We start from the raw sequence: 17918 nt of genomic DNA, 5'->3' as shown, positions 1-17918 counted from the left end.
ACACCCCAAAAATCACAAGTTTTCGCACCTTTTATTATATTGTTTTTTTTATAATCTTTGCTTTGCTTTTGCTTTGTAGATGAAGATGGCGAGGGTGAAGAGGCCATTGATCCTATGGATCTCATCGATCCAGTTGATATACTCTCAAAGATGCCTAAAGATTTCTATGATAAATTGGAGGAGAAGAAGTGGACGTTGCGCAAGGAATCCTTGGAAGCACTCGAGAAGCTTTTGACAGAGAATCCAAAATTGGAGAATGGCGAATATGGCGTGTTGGTCAGTACACTAAAGAAAGTCATCACAAAAGACACCAATGTGGTGTTGGTTGCAATGGCCGGAAAGTGTCTGGCGATGTTGGCCAATGGATTGGGCAAGCGTTTTGGCACCTATGCAATGGTATGTGTGATATAGTTACAATGTTTTCCAATGAAACCTCTTGCACAAAAATATGAAATCCTTCAGCAAATTTCTATTAACTTCCCTTTACCTTTGCAAATCTCCAATTAACCAATTTCTCCCATCAGGCCTGCGTTCCCTCTCTACTGGAGAAATTCAAAGAGAAGAAGGCAAATGTTGTTGCTGCGCTGCGCGAGTCCATGGACGCTATCTATCCATCCACGAATTTGGAAGCCATGCAGGAGTGCATCGTCGAGTCGTTGGGCAACAAAAATCCTAACGTCAAATCTGAGACAGCTTTCTTCCTTGCGCGTGCATTTGCGCGCACTCAGCCTACTGCGCTAAATAAGAAACTGCTCAAACTCTATGTGACCACACTAATAAAGACGTTAAATGAACCCGATCCTACTGTACGTGACGCCTCAGCAGAAGCTTTAGGCACTCTACTCAAACTAATGGGAGAAAAATCTGTTGGACCTTTCCTAATTGAAGTCGATGCTCTTAAAATGGCAAAAATTAAGGAATGCCAGGAGAAGGCTGAGATTAAGATAAAAGTGGTAGGCGTGAAGAAGGAACGCCCTGCTACTGCGCCGGCGTCAAAAACATCTGTGGCAGCCGCCTCATCAGCTGGTAATGTTGGTTCAGGTGCATCGTCTCGCAGCGGCTCCACTGAACCGAAATCCGTGTCGCGTCCTGCTACGGCTGGCGGCAAAAAGTCGGGTGTTAAACGCGTAGCAGGCGGTGGCAGTGCAGCACCACTTTCCAAATCCGCTAGCAGCGCCAAAGTGTTGGCCACTGAGCGCGAGCTGCCTTTGGAAGAAGTGCAGGCCAAGGCTGAGGAATTGCTGCCGCCAGATGTGCTCTCCGGTTTGATAGATACGAATTGGAAGAATCGTTTAGCAGCTTGTGAGAATCTCTTGCAAACTATAGGTGACTTTGACGCCAAGCAAACTGGATTGTCGCAGACACTTGTCCGTACGGTTAGTGCACGCAAGCCGGGCTTAAAGGTATGTTTTGATTCGACTTTTTCGAAATGTTTTTGCTTATTTATTAATCTCTGCTACGCACTTGGCAGGAGATGAATTTCCAAGTGCTGAAGCATAAACTTGACATCATTCGCATTGTTGCTGAAACTTACCCGCTTACAACAACCACAACTGATCTTGTTGTCAATGAAGTGACCGAAAAGTTGGCCGACATTAAAAATGGCGCCACAGCCGCTGATGTACTCACCGCCTTTGCTGAAGCCACCAAGCTGGAGCACATTGTAGGACGCGTACTTACCTTCGCCTTTGATCAGAAGTCGCCGAAAGTGCAGTCCGAAGCTTTGAATTGGGTAAGCAAGGCTATACTGGAATTCGGTTTTCAATTACAACCCAAGCTGCTGCTCGAAGACGTGCGCAAAGCAGTGCAAAGCACAAATCCTACTGTGCGTGGTGCTGCTATTTGCCTGCTCGGTACCATGTCCTTGTATATGGGCAGCACACTAATGATGTTCTTTGAAAATGAGAAGCCCGCCTTAAAGTCACAAATTCAAACTGAGTTGGATAAGAGTGCTGGCGAAAAGCCACCAAAACCAGTGCGTGGCGTTAAGAAGTCAGCTGGCAACGCAGGCGGTGCCGCAGTTGATGCCGAGGACGACGCCTGTGATGAGGATGAGGCGCAGGAGCAAATGAATTTGGCTGATATGTTGCCGCGCATTGACATTGCACCGCAAATTACCGAGACGCTCTTGAAGGAGATGTCCGACAAAGACTGGAAGACACGCAATGAAGGCCTAAATAAACTGCAAACCATTATTCTTGAAGCTAAATTGATTAAGCCCACAATTGGCGATTTAGCGCCGGCACTTGCGCATCGCCTGCTCGATTCGAATGCAAAAATCGCGCAAACCGCCATGTCTATTTGCGAGCAGCTAGCCAATGCCATGGGCTCGAGCTGTAAGAATCATGTTCGAACATTATTTCCCGGTTTCCTGCACGCGCTGGGCGACAACAAGCCTGCTGTGCGCGCCGCTGCCCTGAGTTGCATTAACAGTTTCGGCGAGAAGGGTGGCTACAAAGAGTTCTTTGAGAGCGAAATGATTGCTGATGCACTGAAGACTGGTTCGCCCGCGCTCAAATCGGAGCTATGGGGTTGGCTGGCCGAGCGTATGCCTCAAATGCCACCAAAATCGATATCCAAAGAGGAGTTAACCTCGATGGTACCACACTTGTATGCGCACATCTGTGATCGCAATGTAGACGTGCGCAAAAATGCAAACGAAGCCGTTTTAGGCATAATGATACACCTCGGTTTCGAGAGTATGGTCAAAGCGCTCGATAAACAGAAACCCGCCTCAAAGAAGGATATACAGGCAGCATTGGATAAGGCACGTCCGAATCTTCCAATGAAACCGTTGCCTAAAGGCAAGCAGCAAGCGCCAATTGAAGAGCCGACAAAGAAAGTAGTGCGTGGCGGCGGCGGTGGCGCGCAAAAGAATGCTGCAGCCAAGGGCGGCGCTGCTGGTGCTGGTGATAAAACCGGCGCCGCTTCGTCACGCAAAAAGGAGGAAGATGTTGACACATCGCCGTTGCTGGCAGTCAATAATTCTAAAAATCAACGGTTGATTGATGAACAGAAAATGCGCGTACTCAAGTGGACATTCACAACGCCACGCGAGGAGTTCATCGAGCTTTTACGCGAGCAAATGACCACGGCCAATGTAAACAAAGGACTAATGGCCAACATGTTTCACGATGACTTTAGGTGAGTGATCCGGAAAATGCTGAATATTAGCAACCTAACTATAAAGTACCTTTAATTTCCTTTCAAACCAAGAAGGGTAATAAAAAACTGTATTCCTTTGTTTAAAGCCTGTTCCGATCTAATGAACAAATTTTCATTCTTCTTTGTTTCGTTACAAACATTTCTACTATTCGGCTATTTCTGAAACAGGTACCATTTGAAAGTTATCGAGGCTTTGAACGAAGATTTGCCCAACAACAACAAGGCATTGGTCTGCAATCTGGATTTAATATTAAAATGGCTCTCGCTGCGTTTTTACGATACGAATCCTTCGGTTTTGCTGAAGGGTCTCGAGTATCTCAATCTGGTTTTCCAGACATTGGTCGAAACGGAGTACATACTCGCTGAAAACGAAGGTAGCGCATTCATACCACATCTGCTACTGAAGGTCAGAATACGCCAAAACTACTTTTCTATTAGCAAATTAATTTATTTAACTTATACATATTCGCATTTCTGCAGCTCGGTGATCCCAAAGATGCTGTGCGCGTTGGTGTGCGGTCGCTTCTACGTCAAATACTACTCGTCTACCCCTATACCAAAGTATTTGTGTACGTTATGGATGGACTTAAATCAAAGAACGCCCGTCAACGTACCGAATGCTTAGATGAGCTTGGCTATTTGATTGAAAACTATGGCTTAACGGTATGTCAGCCGTCACAACAGGTAGCATTGAAGGAGATTGCGCGTCACATTTCCGATCGTGACAACTCTGTGCGCAATGCGGCATTGAATTGTGTAGTGCAGGCATATTTCTTGGCTGGCGAAAAGGTCTATAAGCTAATTGGTCAATTGAATGAGAAAGATCTGTCCATGTTGGATGAGCGTATAAAGCGCGCTAAGAAAACGCGTAAACCAGCACCAGCTGCGGCAGACACTACAACAGCGCTTGTTGGTGTTGGTGGCGGCGCTAAAACAAGTGCGCAGGTGGTGCAACAGGATAGCATAGAAATCGATGAGCCGGCAACGAATGGCGCATGCGATGAGCTGCCACCGCCAGACGAGCAGCCAACGCCGGCAGCAAGGTGAGTGCTGTGGCAGTGAAAGTACAATTAATGGCCAAATACGTGTGCGTGTTTAAAAAAATTTCAGGTAGAAGAGAGTGAGATGAAAACAAGTGCCTAAAAAAATGGCAATTGACGAGTGCGCTGCTAAGGCGTTGTGAAGGCTGTGTGCTTTTTTTGTACATATGTACATATGTATATAAAATATTTTTAATTAGTTATATTACTTGCAATGACATAATAAAAAACCAGAATGCAGAGCCCCTTCACAACGTCTCAGCATTGAGCTGACAGCTGCCAGCTGCCAGCGCCATCGCCATCGCTATATTGATTGTTGTTTTTATTCGCTCACTTTTCCAACTACAATTTCCTTAACCTTTCGACAGTCCCTAATAATCGTTTACATTTTTATTGTATTTGGCATAATAAATGCTTATAAGTATGTATAATAACTAAACCAAAGCAAAAAAAAAAAAACTAAAGAAAAATTATTACTAAATTTTTAACAATTCTTTTCTTAATAATTGTAGTGCTGCTCTTCTTCCTCGTTTTGCTAAACTCCATTATTATAATTTTTTAAAATTCACATTTTATTGCTCTGCTGATCTCTAACGTAACTGATGAGAATATAATAACTAAAAAAAACATCCAAAACAATTAATGTTTTAATTTTCACCTCCATAGTGTGCAATTGCAATCGAATGCGAATGAAGCAAATGCCAGTACGGAAGCAAAAGACAAGCGCGCCTCTTCGCTCATAAGACAAGCGTAATTCCCTTTTTAACATTTTCTACTTTTTATTATTTATTTTTTAACTATTTTTTATTTTAAGTTGCTTTTTATTTTTGTATTATTATACAGCTTGTAATTTTTTCGTTATTATACACATATTTCAATAATCTTAAATTATGGTACTTGGTATTAACACGCAATATATTTAACTGGAACTAACAGTCGCACATCACACTAATCATCTTTGTATGTACTGACAATTTGCTGAAATTTTAGTGCAATCTTGCTTAATGCCGAGTTTAAACTTGGCATGCAAATGGCAAAAGTGCCATATGGAAATAAACTCAATGACTATTTTTAATTTCTTAATAGCATAAGTGCAAGAAGATTTATGAGTCATATACCAAACAAGTTTTTTGGGTAGTTGAGTTTCGTATCCTATTTTTCCACCAAAATTTTCGCGGCCGGTTTTCGTGTTTATGCTGAATTTCGATTTGTTATTTTCTACTGGGATGTAAAAATACATGCCTCATTTCCACTGGGCATTTAAAGTACGAGAATTATTTACGATTTAACAAATGGTACATTGAAACGAATTTAATAACTATATCTTATCGAGTTTGTCCCTTTAATATCCAGTAAAAATCCGGCATTAATATAACGAACACATATCCAGAAAGCAATGCTTTTCAATAAATATTCAATATTCAAATATTTTCAATGACAGACAGCCTACGTATTTTGAAACTCTCTCTTCAACGAAAATCGTCTGTTTATAGTAGGTCTGCGAGTTCTATCCGAAATTTTTTAGTATCCGGATAACCTCGATATTCGAATAGCTGATAAATAAACCCGAATATCCGGATTTTCATATCTAAAAATGAAATAAAATGACAAGTGTCGTGTTTTAATGAAGTGTTCTGTTATTTATTTGCAACTCAATACTTTCAGAAATTTTGAGAACAATCTCATTAATAATCAATGAAAAATAGCTGAAATTTGAATGTTTAAAATTCTTCCTCCTTTTCTGGCAGTTTTACAGTTATAACCATCTTTCCCGCAAAAGCAGTCCGGGCGACGTCGGGGTAATGAGAAGCAAAAATTATTCTCTCAAATTGGCTCTCAACGGCCCGAGAACCAACCATAGAAACACAAATTGGGCACTTTCGGGCACCCGCGGGCGAGCAAAAGAACAGACTTGGTGTTTAGAATATCCGGTTATCCGGTTAACCATTTGTATAATAACCGGATATCCGGATTTTAGCCGTATACACTAATAAGAACGATCTTTTTTGATACCATCGGACCTGTTCTTGTTTTTGATTTCCAATAAACTTTCTCAACTGAATTTGACCGACTTTTCAGGTTTTCACAAAGCAGGTGCGTTTCTAATTCGAATTCCTTTGTAAAATTGTAGTCGTAGATGAGTCAAGGAATTGAAAAAATTTCCACATTCTGGAATAAAAATTTCTTTGTTTTTTCTTTTCAATTTGCAAATAAGACCGTGTTAAAAAAGACCTATTTGTGATTATTTGTGATGCTAAATCATATCATTAAAAAATGTTGCATACTTTAACAAAATATATGGCATCTGGTATAAAATCTTGCCAATATGATATACATACATATGTATGTACATATGATATGTAAATGTTTCGATCGCTTCTTCGGATATCTTCATTTCTCGAACAGTATTACTAGAAGAGGACTTGATATAAATTTTGATGAAAATTGGACAAAAAATAACAAGAAAACGGCGTTCAAAATGTAGAAAGGCTAAAAAAAGTATGTCTAATTACATTAAATTAATAAAATTATAGTTTAAAAAACTAAAACCGCGCTATTATAATTTCCATTCCTACTGTCATCAGGTATGTAACTTGAGAATATGAATCGCTGCATCTTTTAAGCGCATCAATATTACATAGTTACATCCCGAGCTAATAAAGGGAGGTAAAAAGATTCATTTAAAAAAATCGGTTAAAGAGGAAATTTGCCATATTCATCCCCAGTTTATCCAATCAAATTTAAAATTTATCAGGCTGTTAAAATGTAAAATGACAAATTTTCCGAACAAAATTGTGTCGTTTTAAACTTTAACAGGCTGATAAATTTAAAAGTGGTGGGTACAACCGGACATCACAGTTTCAACTATAAATAACAATTTTTAGACAAGCTTACGGTAAATTATCTTCTCGTGTTGAAAGAATAAATTAAAATATCTCTTTTGGATGTAAAGTTTTAAGAGGAGAAGATGCGATGGAGATGCAGTAACTCCACTTTGAATAAAAATAGGTCAGATGTATTCCAATCATAGGGTTAGCAAGTAATTTTTAAGCAAAAAACAAAACCGACTTCAATTCTCGTATAAAAATCTAGGAGTACCGTTAATTTCTTCATGATCCAAAGATCGGATTCAAACCCAATTAGTATGAGACCTCCTTTGAGGTACCATCTTCCCGGTAAAAAGGGTTGACGAAGTTCCACGTTATAAGGTAGCATACATGAAAAACAAATATTGCGACGAATTTATTATTTTAACATTCAAAGAATCTATTCGTTTTTAAATTTACAGTTTTTATGTTGAAAATACAGTTTTTTCTGGAAATTTACAGTTGTTAGAAAATAAAATCTGGCAACTGCTGCATACATACATAAAAGTTGATGAATTGCGAAAATTGCATTAGTTTTCTGAAAATATTAGGTCGTATTTTTTATAAAATTATTTTTTATCGATATGTTTCTTCATGTAATTATCGCTATTTTAATCAAAAAATGCGTCTTCATAATCGTTATCGAAATACATTTGTCGATATCGTTGTTAACGGACTACATTTATCGATACCATAGTTATCGGAATGCATTTATTGATATCACAGTATTGTTATCGCGGGAAAATAGGGGAAAATAACCATTAAATACCATAAGTTTCATTTTTAGATCATTGCAAAATCGCTATTTTTAACCGACTTCAAAAAAAGTCGAAGGTTATGAATTCATCGGAATCTTTTTTATGTATGTTATCGGATAACTTTGCGTAACGTGATCCGTTTTCGATGATTCTTTTTTATTGGAAAGGGGTTGATATTGAAGAATGTAACGGTACACCTAAAGTTTTATATATACTTTGAAATTTCTTGCTTGATTTTTATTTTTTGAATCAAGAAAAATCGTTAAGTTATAATTTTTTTTTTGGGTAAAAAAGTAAGGTTTTTTTTTTTTTTTAATTTTAACCGTTGTAATGAAGACTGCATTTTTGTGACCTTTTTAAATCCTTTATAATCTAAAAAATTAAATCGGAAAATAACGGTTATGGAATGATCGAAAGAAAATCATAAAAAAATAAAAGATTAAATTTGATGGGAAAAATAAATATCCATTTTAGTGGTTAAATTTTGATTTTTGTTCTAAAGATCATAACCGTAATGGTCCTTGCGAAAAATAAGTATTGGCAGGTCTCACAGTTTTGCTAAGTCGAGACTTTCGAATTCGTGTTGTACGTCTGGTTGCCGCTCAAATGCAGGTATACAACTACAGTTTTAAGCAGGATACGAACGCCGAACAATATTTTCAAGAAGGTTTTTAATTACAAAAATTTACTTATAAAAATTGCTAGTCGAGGGGCAAGCTCTTCTATAAAGAATGTTGTATTATTATTTTTTTTGTATACTTTTGGACGTCAACTCAGTAGTATTCGGCAAATTTTTTTGTGTAATTTTCATGCTGGTCCAGACTCAGTTATTTCATTTGCCATTCTTTTCTCTACAACTTTGACCTCTACAGAGTTTTTTGGATCTTGGTTTCTCTTATGAGTTTCTTTCGTTGGTTTAAGTCCTTGCACAATTCTTTGTAATTCGGTATATTGGTCGTTGCACCGCTGTCTGCAATTTCGAAATTTTTTTTTTAGTCACAAATTTTACATTAATATAACTTAGCCAACTTTTTCTCATTGTAAATAAAACTTCGTGAACTTATACTTACATATGTACATATGAATACATATATGTACATGCTTATGCAGATATTTTAACTTATTGTATGTTACTTCTGAATAATTTTATTTATGCTTAAATATTACATTTTTTATTTGGTGTTTACCTTTGTTAGCGGTTTGGAAATTATTTTTCAACTATTTTAGCTTACTAGTTTTTGCTTTATTTCGCTTCGGCTTTATTTTTATTTTATTTGCTGTTCACCATTTCATTTCGTATTTTAATATACTTACATATATGTACATATGTATGTATTATTTTTTGCTTTATCCAATTCGTTTTTGTGTAAAATTTCTTTTTAACTGTCGAGATTACTGCTTGTGTTTGTTTGGCGCCAACACTATTTTCGCTTGTCTTGTTTTAAAAACACTGCACAAATCACTGCGAAAATCAAATCATAACATTAAAAGTTTGACAAAAAATCTAAATAAATATTTCAAAAGCAAAAATTGAAATTTATTTCAAAAGTTGCCTAGAACATTTATATGTATACTGTTGGGGAGTAAATAATCGATTTTTATCAATTGGCCTTATCGCCAATTCCATGTGTTTGTTTGTTATATTTCCAAAAATTATAAAGCAAAACAAAAACATTTTTTTATAACCGAGCGCACTTGTGCACAACTTAATGACTACAAAGGTGTATCTCGGTAACCACTTTATCGATTTCTACCAAACTATGTTCAATTAAATCATTAAGTCTAACATAGCATATTTTCGAAAACGTTTGCAATAGGGGAAAACACCCCTGCTTAACATGCAAATGCAGTTTAGAGAATGTTGAAACGACCTGCACCGGGTATATAAAGGTCGGTTTCGCCCGAACTTAAAGCTCAGTTATGCAAGACTAAGACATGACTTGACTTGAAAATCGTTTATCTGGCAAATGAGCAGCTAAAGGTTCGACGTCACTGTACTAAAATTTAAAGGGCTATAAAACTGCGTATTCAAAAAAATTAAAAAAATTTGATAAAAAATTTGAAAATTTAAATGCATTTCGCAGAATTTTTATATTTTTTTTTTTAATTTTTGGAAAATGTGGCAACTTCGGAGGTACCACTTTTCCTTAAGAAAAAATTATTATAGAAATCGGTTAACGTGGCCAAAAGTTATACGGTAACATACATAAAAAAAAAAAATAAAATAAAAAAATATTCCGAGGAATTGATAACCTCCTCCTTTTTTGGAAGTCTGTTGTTAAAATGTCGTGCCCCTATTTATTTTTCCACCACTGTTTATATTTATTTCGAAAAAAATAATAATAGATCGGCGCTTACAAATAAGTTAGTGTTTGGCGGTCGAAATTGCTTTGCAAAAATACCTTAGACTCAGAAGTGTGCGGCGAACTTTTTTTGTTTGCTACTATAATTTAATGGGCTATAAAACTGCATACTCAAAAAAAATTCTAAGAAATCTGATTAAAAAGTTCAAAATTTAGATGCAATTTTTGCGGAACTTTTATAATTTTTGCACAAAGTGTTAAATGTAAATTTATATGGTTTTTGTTGTTCATAAAAAAAATAATGAATATTAAATAAACAAAAGAAAAATAGGAAAAATTTGTTAAAATGTCGTGTCCTTATTTATTTTCCCCCCACTGTATATTTCGATCGAATATATTCTCGCTAATAAAATATACCTTCATTACTAATAAGTATCGAAAATTTCGTTTTTCGACTAAAGCGATTTATTTTTCTAGAAATTTTGCACAAAAATACAAAATATTTCCTTTATTTTGCTATACATGACTAACATTTGGAGTTTCATAGTTGCATAAACATCCGTCGTTATATTTGAAATGCATTTCAGCCGACCCATGTCACATGTAAATATGTATACATTTCATTTATTCTCATAAACAATCAACTCGCGTCGATTCAACCCCGTTCTCCCCGCTCTTTTGTCCGTCCAATCAATGCATTACACCCAACAAAAATGAAAAATTGCATTTGCTGTAGTTAATCGCACTTAATTGTTTCTACAAACAAATAAATACAAACAATTTTAATTGACTTTCCTTTCTCGTGTCTTATTTCTTTTTTCCTTCGCTCCAATCGCAACGACACATACAGAACTTTCGATCAGCCTGCAACTACACAATACCTATATCAACCGTCGAAACCGAGCGGCCCCTTCGGCCTTGACCCCGATGTTATATCCGAAATAGAAAAGGGTTGGGTGCGTGTCGATCAAATGCAATCGGTGGAAGTGCCGCGTGTCGATGTGTCATTGCTCTTCGAACCCATCAAGATCATACCGACACGCGACGGTGTACAATATCCGCAGGAGAAATTCGAGCAACTTATTTCGCGTTCGCACTATATGCAACAGGCAGTGCACAATACACCGCCACCACCATCGGCTGCGTCGAGCGGCGGTATTGGATCGCCTTACATGAGTCCACAACAGCATTTGCATCATCAGCAGCAGTTGAATGCGGCCGTTTATGGTAGTGGTGGTGGCGGTGGTGGCGGTGTCAGTTGTGGCAGCAGTGGCACGAAGTAAGTCCGGTGAAGAAAGTGGGATAGGATGAAAAGATAAATATCAACTTTTTTTTTTAGTTTATATTATATTTGTTTTATTTTACTTATTTTATCGTAATATAATTTTTTGTTAAGTTCTATTTAATTTTTTTGTGATATTTTATTAAAATTTTTGTTATATTTCAGTAAATTTTTTATAATATTTTATGTAGTGTCTTATTTTATTTTATTTTATTTGTTTACTTACTGTTCTTGTGCCATGCTCAAATCTATGTTTTCTCATGTTCCGCACAATTATTATTATCTTTCCAGCATTGTTGATGTTCTACCCAAACATGATCCTCAACTTATTAAAATGATCAAAGCAATCAGCAGCGCTGACACCTTAAAAGCACGTGCTGCGATTAGTGAACTTGCCGAAATAATTGATTCACCCGAGAAGCAGGCTGTACTACGCGACTATGAGGAGATTTTCATACAAAATGTGCTCGCACAGTTCAAGGTAGATTTAAAATATTTACAAAAATTTTTTTATAAAAAATCTATGTTATCATTTCATTTTCATTTGCCCTCGCTCTTGCTTGTTGGCAGAATCTATCACAGGTGCCCATCACCGAATCGCTTGTCGTCTATCAACCGCTACTCTCCATACTCTACTCATTTTTCCACTCCAAGACATTAGGTAAAACGTTGAGCGTTGCCTACATCAAAAATTTAATGTCTGCGCTGCTGAATCTTATGGCCGATCAAAAGCTGAATACAGGCGACGATGGTCAATACAATAAAGTCATCAATGGCATTTGCTTAAAGGTGTTAGACAAAGCGAATTTTACGAATTTAAATTGGTATGTGAATATAATAAAGCATGTCAAGGCAGTTCGCTTTCGATCATTCAATTAACACATCATGTCGTGTTTATTTGTTTTACAGCGCGCTAATACGTCTTTTGCGCGAAACCTGTCCGGAGGCTGGCTTGCCGAAATTCACCGATCTGCTAATGAAATGCATTTGGCGTAATGTTAAAATGTTGCCTGAACGCACCAATGAACTGAACTATGACGCTGTCATATTAGAAGTGCACGAATTTATGTTGGCTTTACCGAGTAGTTGGTGGCAAACGCGTCCATCTGACACGCCATTACGTACCGTCAAAACGATTATTCATAATATGGCCAAAGTGAAGGGCAATGCCATACTGAATCATCTCAATCAGATACCAACACATTCAGAGTTGCATACATACTTGATAAAGATATTGAAGGTAGGGTATAGAATTGCGCGTGTTTACTTTGGTTGGTTTATTTTTTTTAACCATTTGTCTTGTCATGTCTAGAATTTGGCCAAAGAGGGTCACATACCGAGCGCTTCACCACAACGTTCTGGCTCGGCTAAGGACGTGCATGGCAAGCGCATCTCTAATCAAACGCATGAAACAATGTCACAGATATTCAAATTAATCTCAGATAAGGAAACAAAGCAGCAGGGTCTGCTGAAACTCTATGAATTTAAGGTGAGTTCATAGTGGGCGAACGATTTCTGCATGTCTGGGAGAGCTTTTTAGAGTCATAGAATTGATTGAGCATAACGCAATTTTTACCATTAATGCATTTAGCACATATGTACTTATTTTTCTCTTCGTTATTTTGCCAACTTCAGGTACAAAATCCCGATATTGATTTGACGACGTTCCTTAAAGGCGCCAGCCCCAGTTTTCAGAAATACATCGAAGATGGTTTAGCTGAAATTGAACGTGCTGTAGCCCAATCTGGCGATGCGGGCAATGGTTTGCAGTGCACGCAAAATGGTGATAATCGTATAGGTGAGTGGATTATTTACTATTTGGCTGAAAAATAATTCGATTTGATTAATATGTTTTTATCTAAACACGTAGCGATAAAAACGCTAGTGATTTTTCTTAAAAAATTAGTCGTAATTTTTTTTTACGATATATTAACAAATTTAATAAACAGGAACATTTTCAGCAAATACTCGTTACTAATTATTTTTCAAACACTTTTGCTTTCATATACTATACACACACAATTGCAAAAATAATACGCCACATATCAATACAAAAAACACACTTCACGGAAAAACAACGTTATCACCACTCAACCATCATACGCACTGCCGACGACACCACACGCCCACACACACCATCAACAACCCTCTCGACACCACCAATACTATGTGTGTTTGACTTGTGCAGCCTCATCACGATTCTCTTATCTAACAGATGCCAATTTCCAACATCAAACCACCGCTGCTAGCGGTTTGGGCTGCAGTAGTGGCGGTAGCGCAGGCGGTGTCAAGACAGCGGATCCCGATTTTTGGATGGATCGCTTAAATCATCTCCTTTCGAAGGCAAATCTCGGACGCAACGCTGACGGCATGAGTGGCACGCACTCAATGCTCATGGACAATAAAGTGGCAGATGAAAATCTGAATTTAAATACAATGAACGCGCAACAGAAGATGTCTTCGCTTATACGAAGAGATGCGAGTGTAAGGGAAATTGTTATTATTTTTTTTAAATGCGATTATGTTTTGTTAATTGCGTTAATTTTCCGTTTTTTTTTTTGTTTTTAGAAACCAGAGTTGTCGCCAAATCGCCTGCAGCACTTACAAGCCAAGTTAGCGGTTTACAAGAAGGAAAATCACGCTTAGGTGGGAGAAAGCATGTGGGGATATTACTTATAGGCAGTCATACATACATAGGTTGAATATGAAAGCGGCAAGTTGGCGATAGAGCGCGGTAGCTAGTGTTTCCGTTGGCGAAAAAGCATTGTTTAGCGGCATCAAAACAAAAAGCAGAAAACAAACAAAAAGGCAAATGCAGAGTGGCAATTAATTTGCAATATTTGAAGCGCTACCAGCAAACGCTGAAGGTAGTAAAAGAAAAGCGCGAAAAAAGTAAAACATAAAAGTAGAAGAAACATCATATTTAAATGATGTAAACTAGCATAACAGCAGCAACTACAACAACAATAAGCAAACCTATATACGAAAATATAAATAAGTTTAATTAGCATGGAAAAAAGTAGCAGCACCAGCAGGACATGCCACAGAACGAATGCAAACACGCGTTAAAATCTAATAGAAGCTTATCGTCGGTTTGCGTTAAAAGCTGATGATAGACCACTGGTGGGGAAAGCGGAGTAAACAAGCTGCAAGAAAAAAAAACTAATATTACATACTACTACTAATGTATTACACTTTATTGCTACTACATATTATTACATACACACACACCACCCAAACATGCATACATAAATATACATATACTACATACACAAACACATACATATACTGGTATTTATGCTAAATATACATTTTACTATATATTCTTAAATTATTACATACCAAAACTCAAAGAAAAAACAAAAACAGGAAACAAAAGAAGAGTTGAAACTGAAAATTCAAATGAAATTGAAATCGAGTAATAAACGCATCTAAATCCAAATGAAAGATGCATGTCGGCAATGAGAATTATGTTAGTTTAATAACAATATTGCATACTGAAAAATAAATTGAATTTAATGATGAAACAAGAATTAAAAAAAAGAAAAGAAAAAAGAAGTATAGCAAGTATATTCTGTATTAACCATAAGCGGAGGTGCGACGGCGACGTAAATTTATGAATATAAATTAATTACATAAATACAATAATTTATTTAGTTTTAGGCAACAAGTGCATGGTTGAGCAACAAATAAACACACCATATACTACAAATAATACATGAACGAAAAATAAACACAAATATACTCGGAAAAAAGATAGCAAAGAAGTAGTGCAAGCAGCCGGCAAGGAGGCGGTTAAATGTAAGTACATAGTTGACTGGGATGTAGCTACATTTGCGCGAGGCAGAGTTGAGTCGAGAGAGAGTTTTTACTAACTTGAATAGTTAAGTTATTGTTTGTTAAAGTTACAACATATGTATATGTGAATGTGTTTATTATTAATTGGATCGCTTGGTTTTCGAATTATTCAATGTTATGTAGCCGACTATTACAGCAGCAAATGCAGACTTATATTTCTTCGCTGATGTTTAATACATATAAAGACAAAAATGCTTAATTATATGAGCACTGCTAGCATTTTTTAGTGTCGTTTGTCGTCAATACATTGGTCTGAGACTACAGTTTTGCAACAGTGGCAGCATTTTGGACTACGTGTAGGTTTTTGTTGTTGTAACGACATAAAAAGTCCCCAAAGATGTTTTGATTCCTGGAGTAACAGTATAAAACGTTAAAGTTTATGTTACACACAAGTATTAGAGCAAAACTTTATATCCGTTTTATAAATTCAAACAATTTCGTGGACATTTCTCGTAATAACGATTCTAGCCAACGCATCCAAACTCGCAACTACTTATCAAAAAGCGAAAATTATGTTTAAATTCCATTTACATTTAAAAGTATGTGTGTATGATTACTCTAACTCAAGCCTACAATATCCATCGCCGCTTTAAGTTAAAATCGTTACCAATCACATACTTATACACATATCACGACGAAATAAAAGTAGAAGCTCATGCGCGCGGTTTTAGCCATCACCGCGCTACCATCAGCGTATCAATGGGGCAACGTTGGCCACAAACAGACTCCTTTAGGAGTAAAGCTTGGTTTTAAGATCTTGCCTACTAGTTTTTATTGTCTCCAAATCGGCAAGTCTGAGGATGCATTGAGTTGATGGTTTGTGGTATCTGACGTACTGATGTAATGAAGACTCGACCAGCGTGAGTTCCTTGTTGAGTCGAGTGATTAAAAATATGTAGAGCTATATACTTCAATGAAACGTTGAATATCGTCTGCAAATAGTTAAACCGACTTCCTTTAAGACAGTCAGTTCAAAATTATTGGGGAAAACCAATTGGAATGTATAGGAATCTCATCACTGTAAACTTTTGCGCAAAAAAGTACGTTAGCAGATATAATTTGAGCAGCTATGTGTATTTCAAGAAGCTCACTGCAGCATATATATTTTTTTTTTGTTAAAGGCAAATCAAATTGAACGCTCAATCAATACCAACCAGAGATCAGCAGCCATATTCCCACTGTTATAACCTCTTCGCCCAAAAATATGCAAACATAAAAATATGTTCGACTTAATTTCCGTTGGCGTTGTCGTTTGAAAATGAAATTAAAACGAGAATTTAACATCGCCGTTGGCAATATCGACATATTGGTAATCTTCATTTTGAAATGAAGATAGTGAAGACATACTATCATGTTAAGAACTAAATTGAAACGATTGTCTATTAATGAACTCTACTTTTAGGGCGTCAAAATGAAAGTGAAAAAATGTGAAAATATGTTTGGAAAGCGCAAGCATACTGTTAGTTCCTCGTTATTTTCGACTTGAGACATGAAAATTTGAGTGTGTTGAAAATTACAAAAAAAAAAAAACTGGGAAATAGCAATCTCTTAAAGAGCTCATAAGTTGGCTAATAATAGTTAAAATTAATTACATAAAAAATCTGCAGTAATAGACATTTTTTTTTTATTTTTCGAAAATTATTTATAAATTACGCAAATATGTATTAAAACAAAAAATAAAAATAAACACTGCACGGCAATTTGTAAGCAATCTTTAATGTATACTAACGACAACTACTATTTAGCACTTTAAATTAAATTAAAATCAAAAAAAATCTAAGTCCTCCAAAAAGGCCAACAATTTCAACAAGAAAAAATAAACAAAAATAATTGGACAAATACTCTTTAACAACATATGTAAGCTTGGTTAAAACTAGCATTCTATTTACTAAATTATGTTATTGTCGAAAGAAAATCTATGTATAGAAAATTATTTTATATTTAAGCTGTAACTAAATTCAAATCCTAACAAAACTCGCCGTCGCTTGAAATATCAGCAAAAAAAAAGCCTGCGCTCCTTTGGCTTAAATTAGTAAGCAATTTCGTTTCTAAATATGTTATGCTATTAAAAATGTTTGCTATGTTTTCTTTATGCTTAAATGCCGTACCTCTTTCATACATTACTAGTTATACACACATGCATACACACCCAAGTGGTACTTTGTTATAGAAACTTAGTTCTTAACCTAAAGTTTTTGCAAATTTCGTTGTATTTATTCCACACATACGAGAGTGAAAAATGGAAAAGAAAAAATCATAAATACTTTAAAAACCTATTTTATATAAAATACATATATTAATTGTTAAGCTTAACAACCACTAAGTTTCTATTAAAAAATATTTTTCTGTTATGTTGACATTTAATTTATTAATAAATTTATTAAAACTCATTCAAGTAAAAAAAGATATGCAAAAATGCTAGTAAGATATACATAAACATAAATACATACGCATACATATAAATACATACATACACACACGCATACTCACGCAAAAAAAAAAAACAAAAACTGAATACAATCAAGCGCGTAGTTGCCTTCATTTGATGTTACTAAAAAATAAATATATATTTTGATTTTACTAAACTTTCATTTGCGCTATAAGTTGTGTTTGCGCATTTCTTGCTGCTTTGTAAGAATTTAAAA

The 17918-nt window shown here is 36.1% G+C and overlaps 1 protein-coding gene across 3 annotated transcripts in view; it reads left to right on the top strand.

Annotated features, from left to right (window-relative positions):
* msps (msps cytoskeleton-associated protein 5) overlaps positions 1-14568 on the top strand; it is a 36621-nt gene extending 22053 nt beyond the window's left edge. The window contains exons 5-18 of one of the 3 annotated variants that reach the window (XM_017622856.1): positions 80-396; positions 525-1403; positions 1472-3144; positions 3334-3571; positions 3646-4208; positions 4872-4955; positions 10984-11412; positions 11707-11896; positions 11986-12239; positions 12325-12655; positions 12728-12904; positions 13051-13213; positions 13631-13899; positions 13984-14568. In XM_017622856.1, the coding sequence (XP_017478345.1) occupies positions 80-396; positions 525-1403; positions 1472-3144; positions 3334-3571; positions 3646-4208; positions 4872-4955; positions 10984-11412; positions 11707-11896; positions 11986-12239; positions 12325-12655; positions 12728-12904; positions 13051-13213; positions 13631-13899; positions 13984-14061 (5645 nt within the window). In that variant the 3' untranslated portion in view covers positions 14062-14568. Of the gene's footprint in view, positions 1-79; positions 397-524; positions 1404-1471; positions 3145-3333; positions 3572-3645; positions 4209-4871; positions 4956-10983; positions 11413-11706; positions 11897-11985; positions 12240-12324; positions 12656-12727; positions 12905-13050; positions 13214-13603; positions 13900-13983 lie in introns of all 3 variants that reach the window. The other 2 variants (XM_017622847.1, XM_017622863.1) reach the window with 2 other exon arrangements.
* The last annotated feature ends 3350 nt before the right edge of the window (positions 14569-17918 follow it).

The sequence above is a fragment of the Rhagoletis zephyria genome, unplaced genomic scaffold, assembly GCF_001687245.7.
Source record: "Rhagoletis zephyria isolate East Lansing unplaced genomic scaffold, Rhagoletis_zephyria_1.1 Rzeph_scaffold_00049, whole genome shotgun sequence".
Taxonomy (NCBI): domain Eukaryota; kingdom Metazoa; phylum Arthropoda; class Insecta; order Diptera; family Tephritidae; genus Rhagoletis; species Rhagoletis zephyria.
The sequence above is the reverse complement of the archived record's forward strand: the minus strand, read 5'-3'. Positions and strand labels throughout refer to the sequence as shown.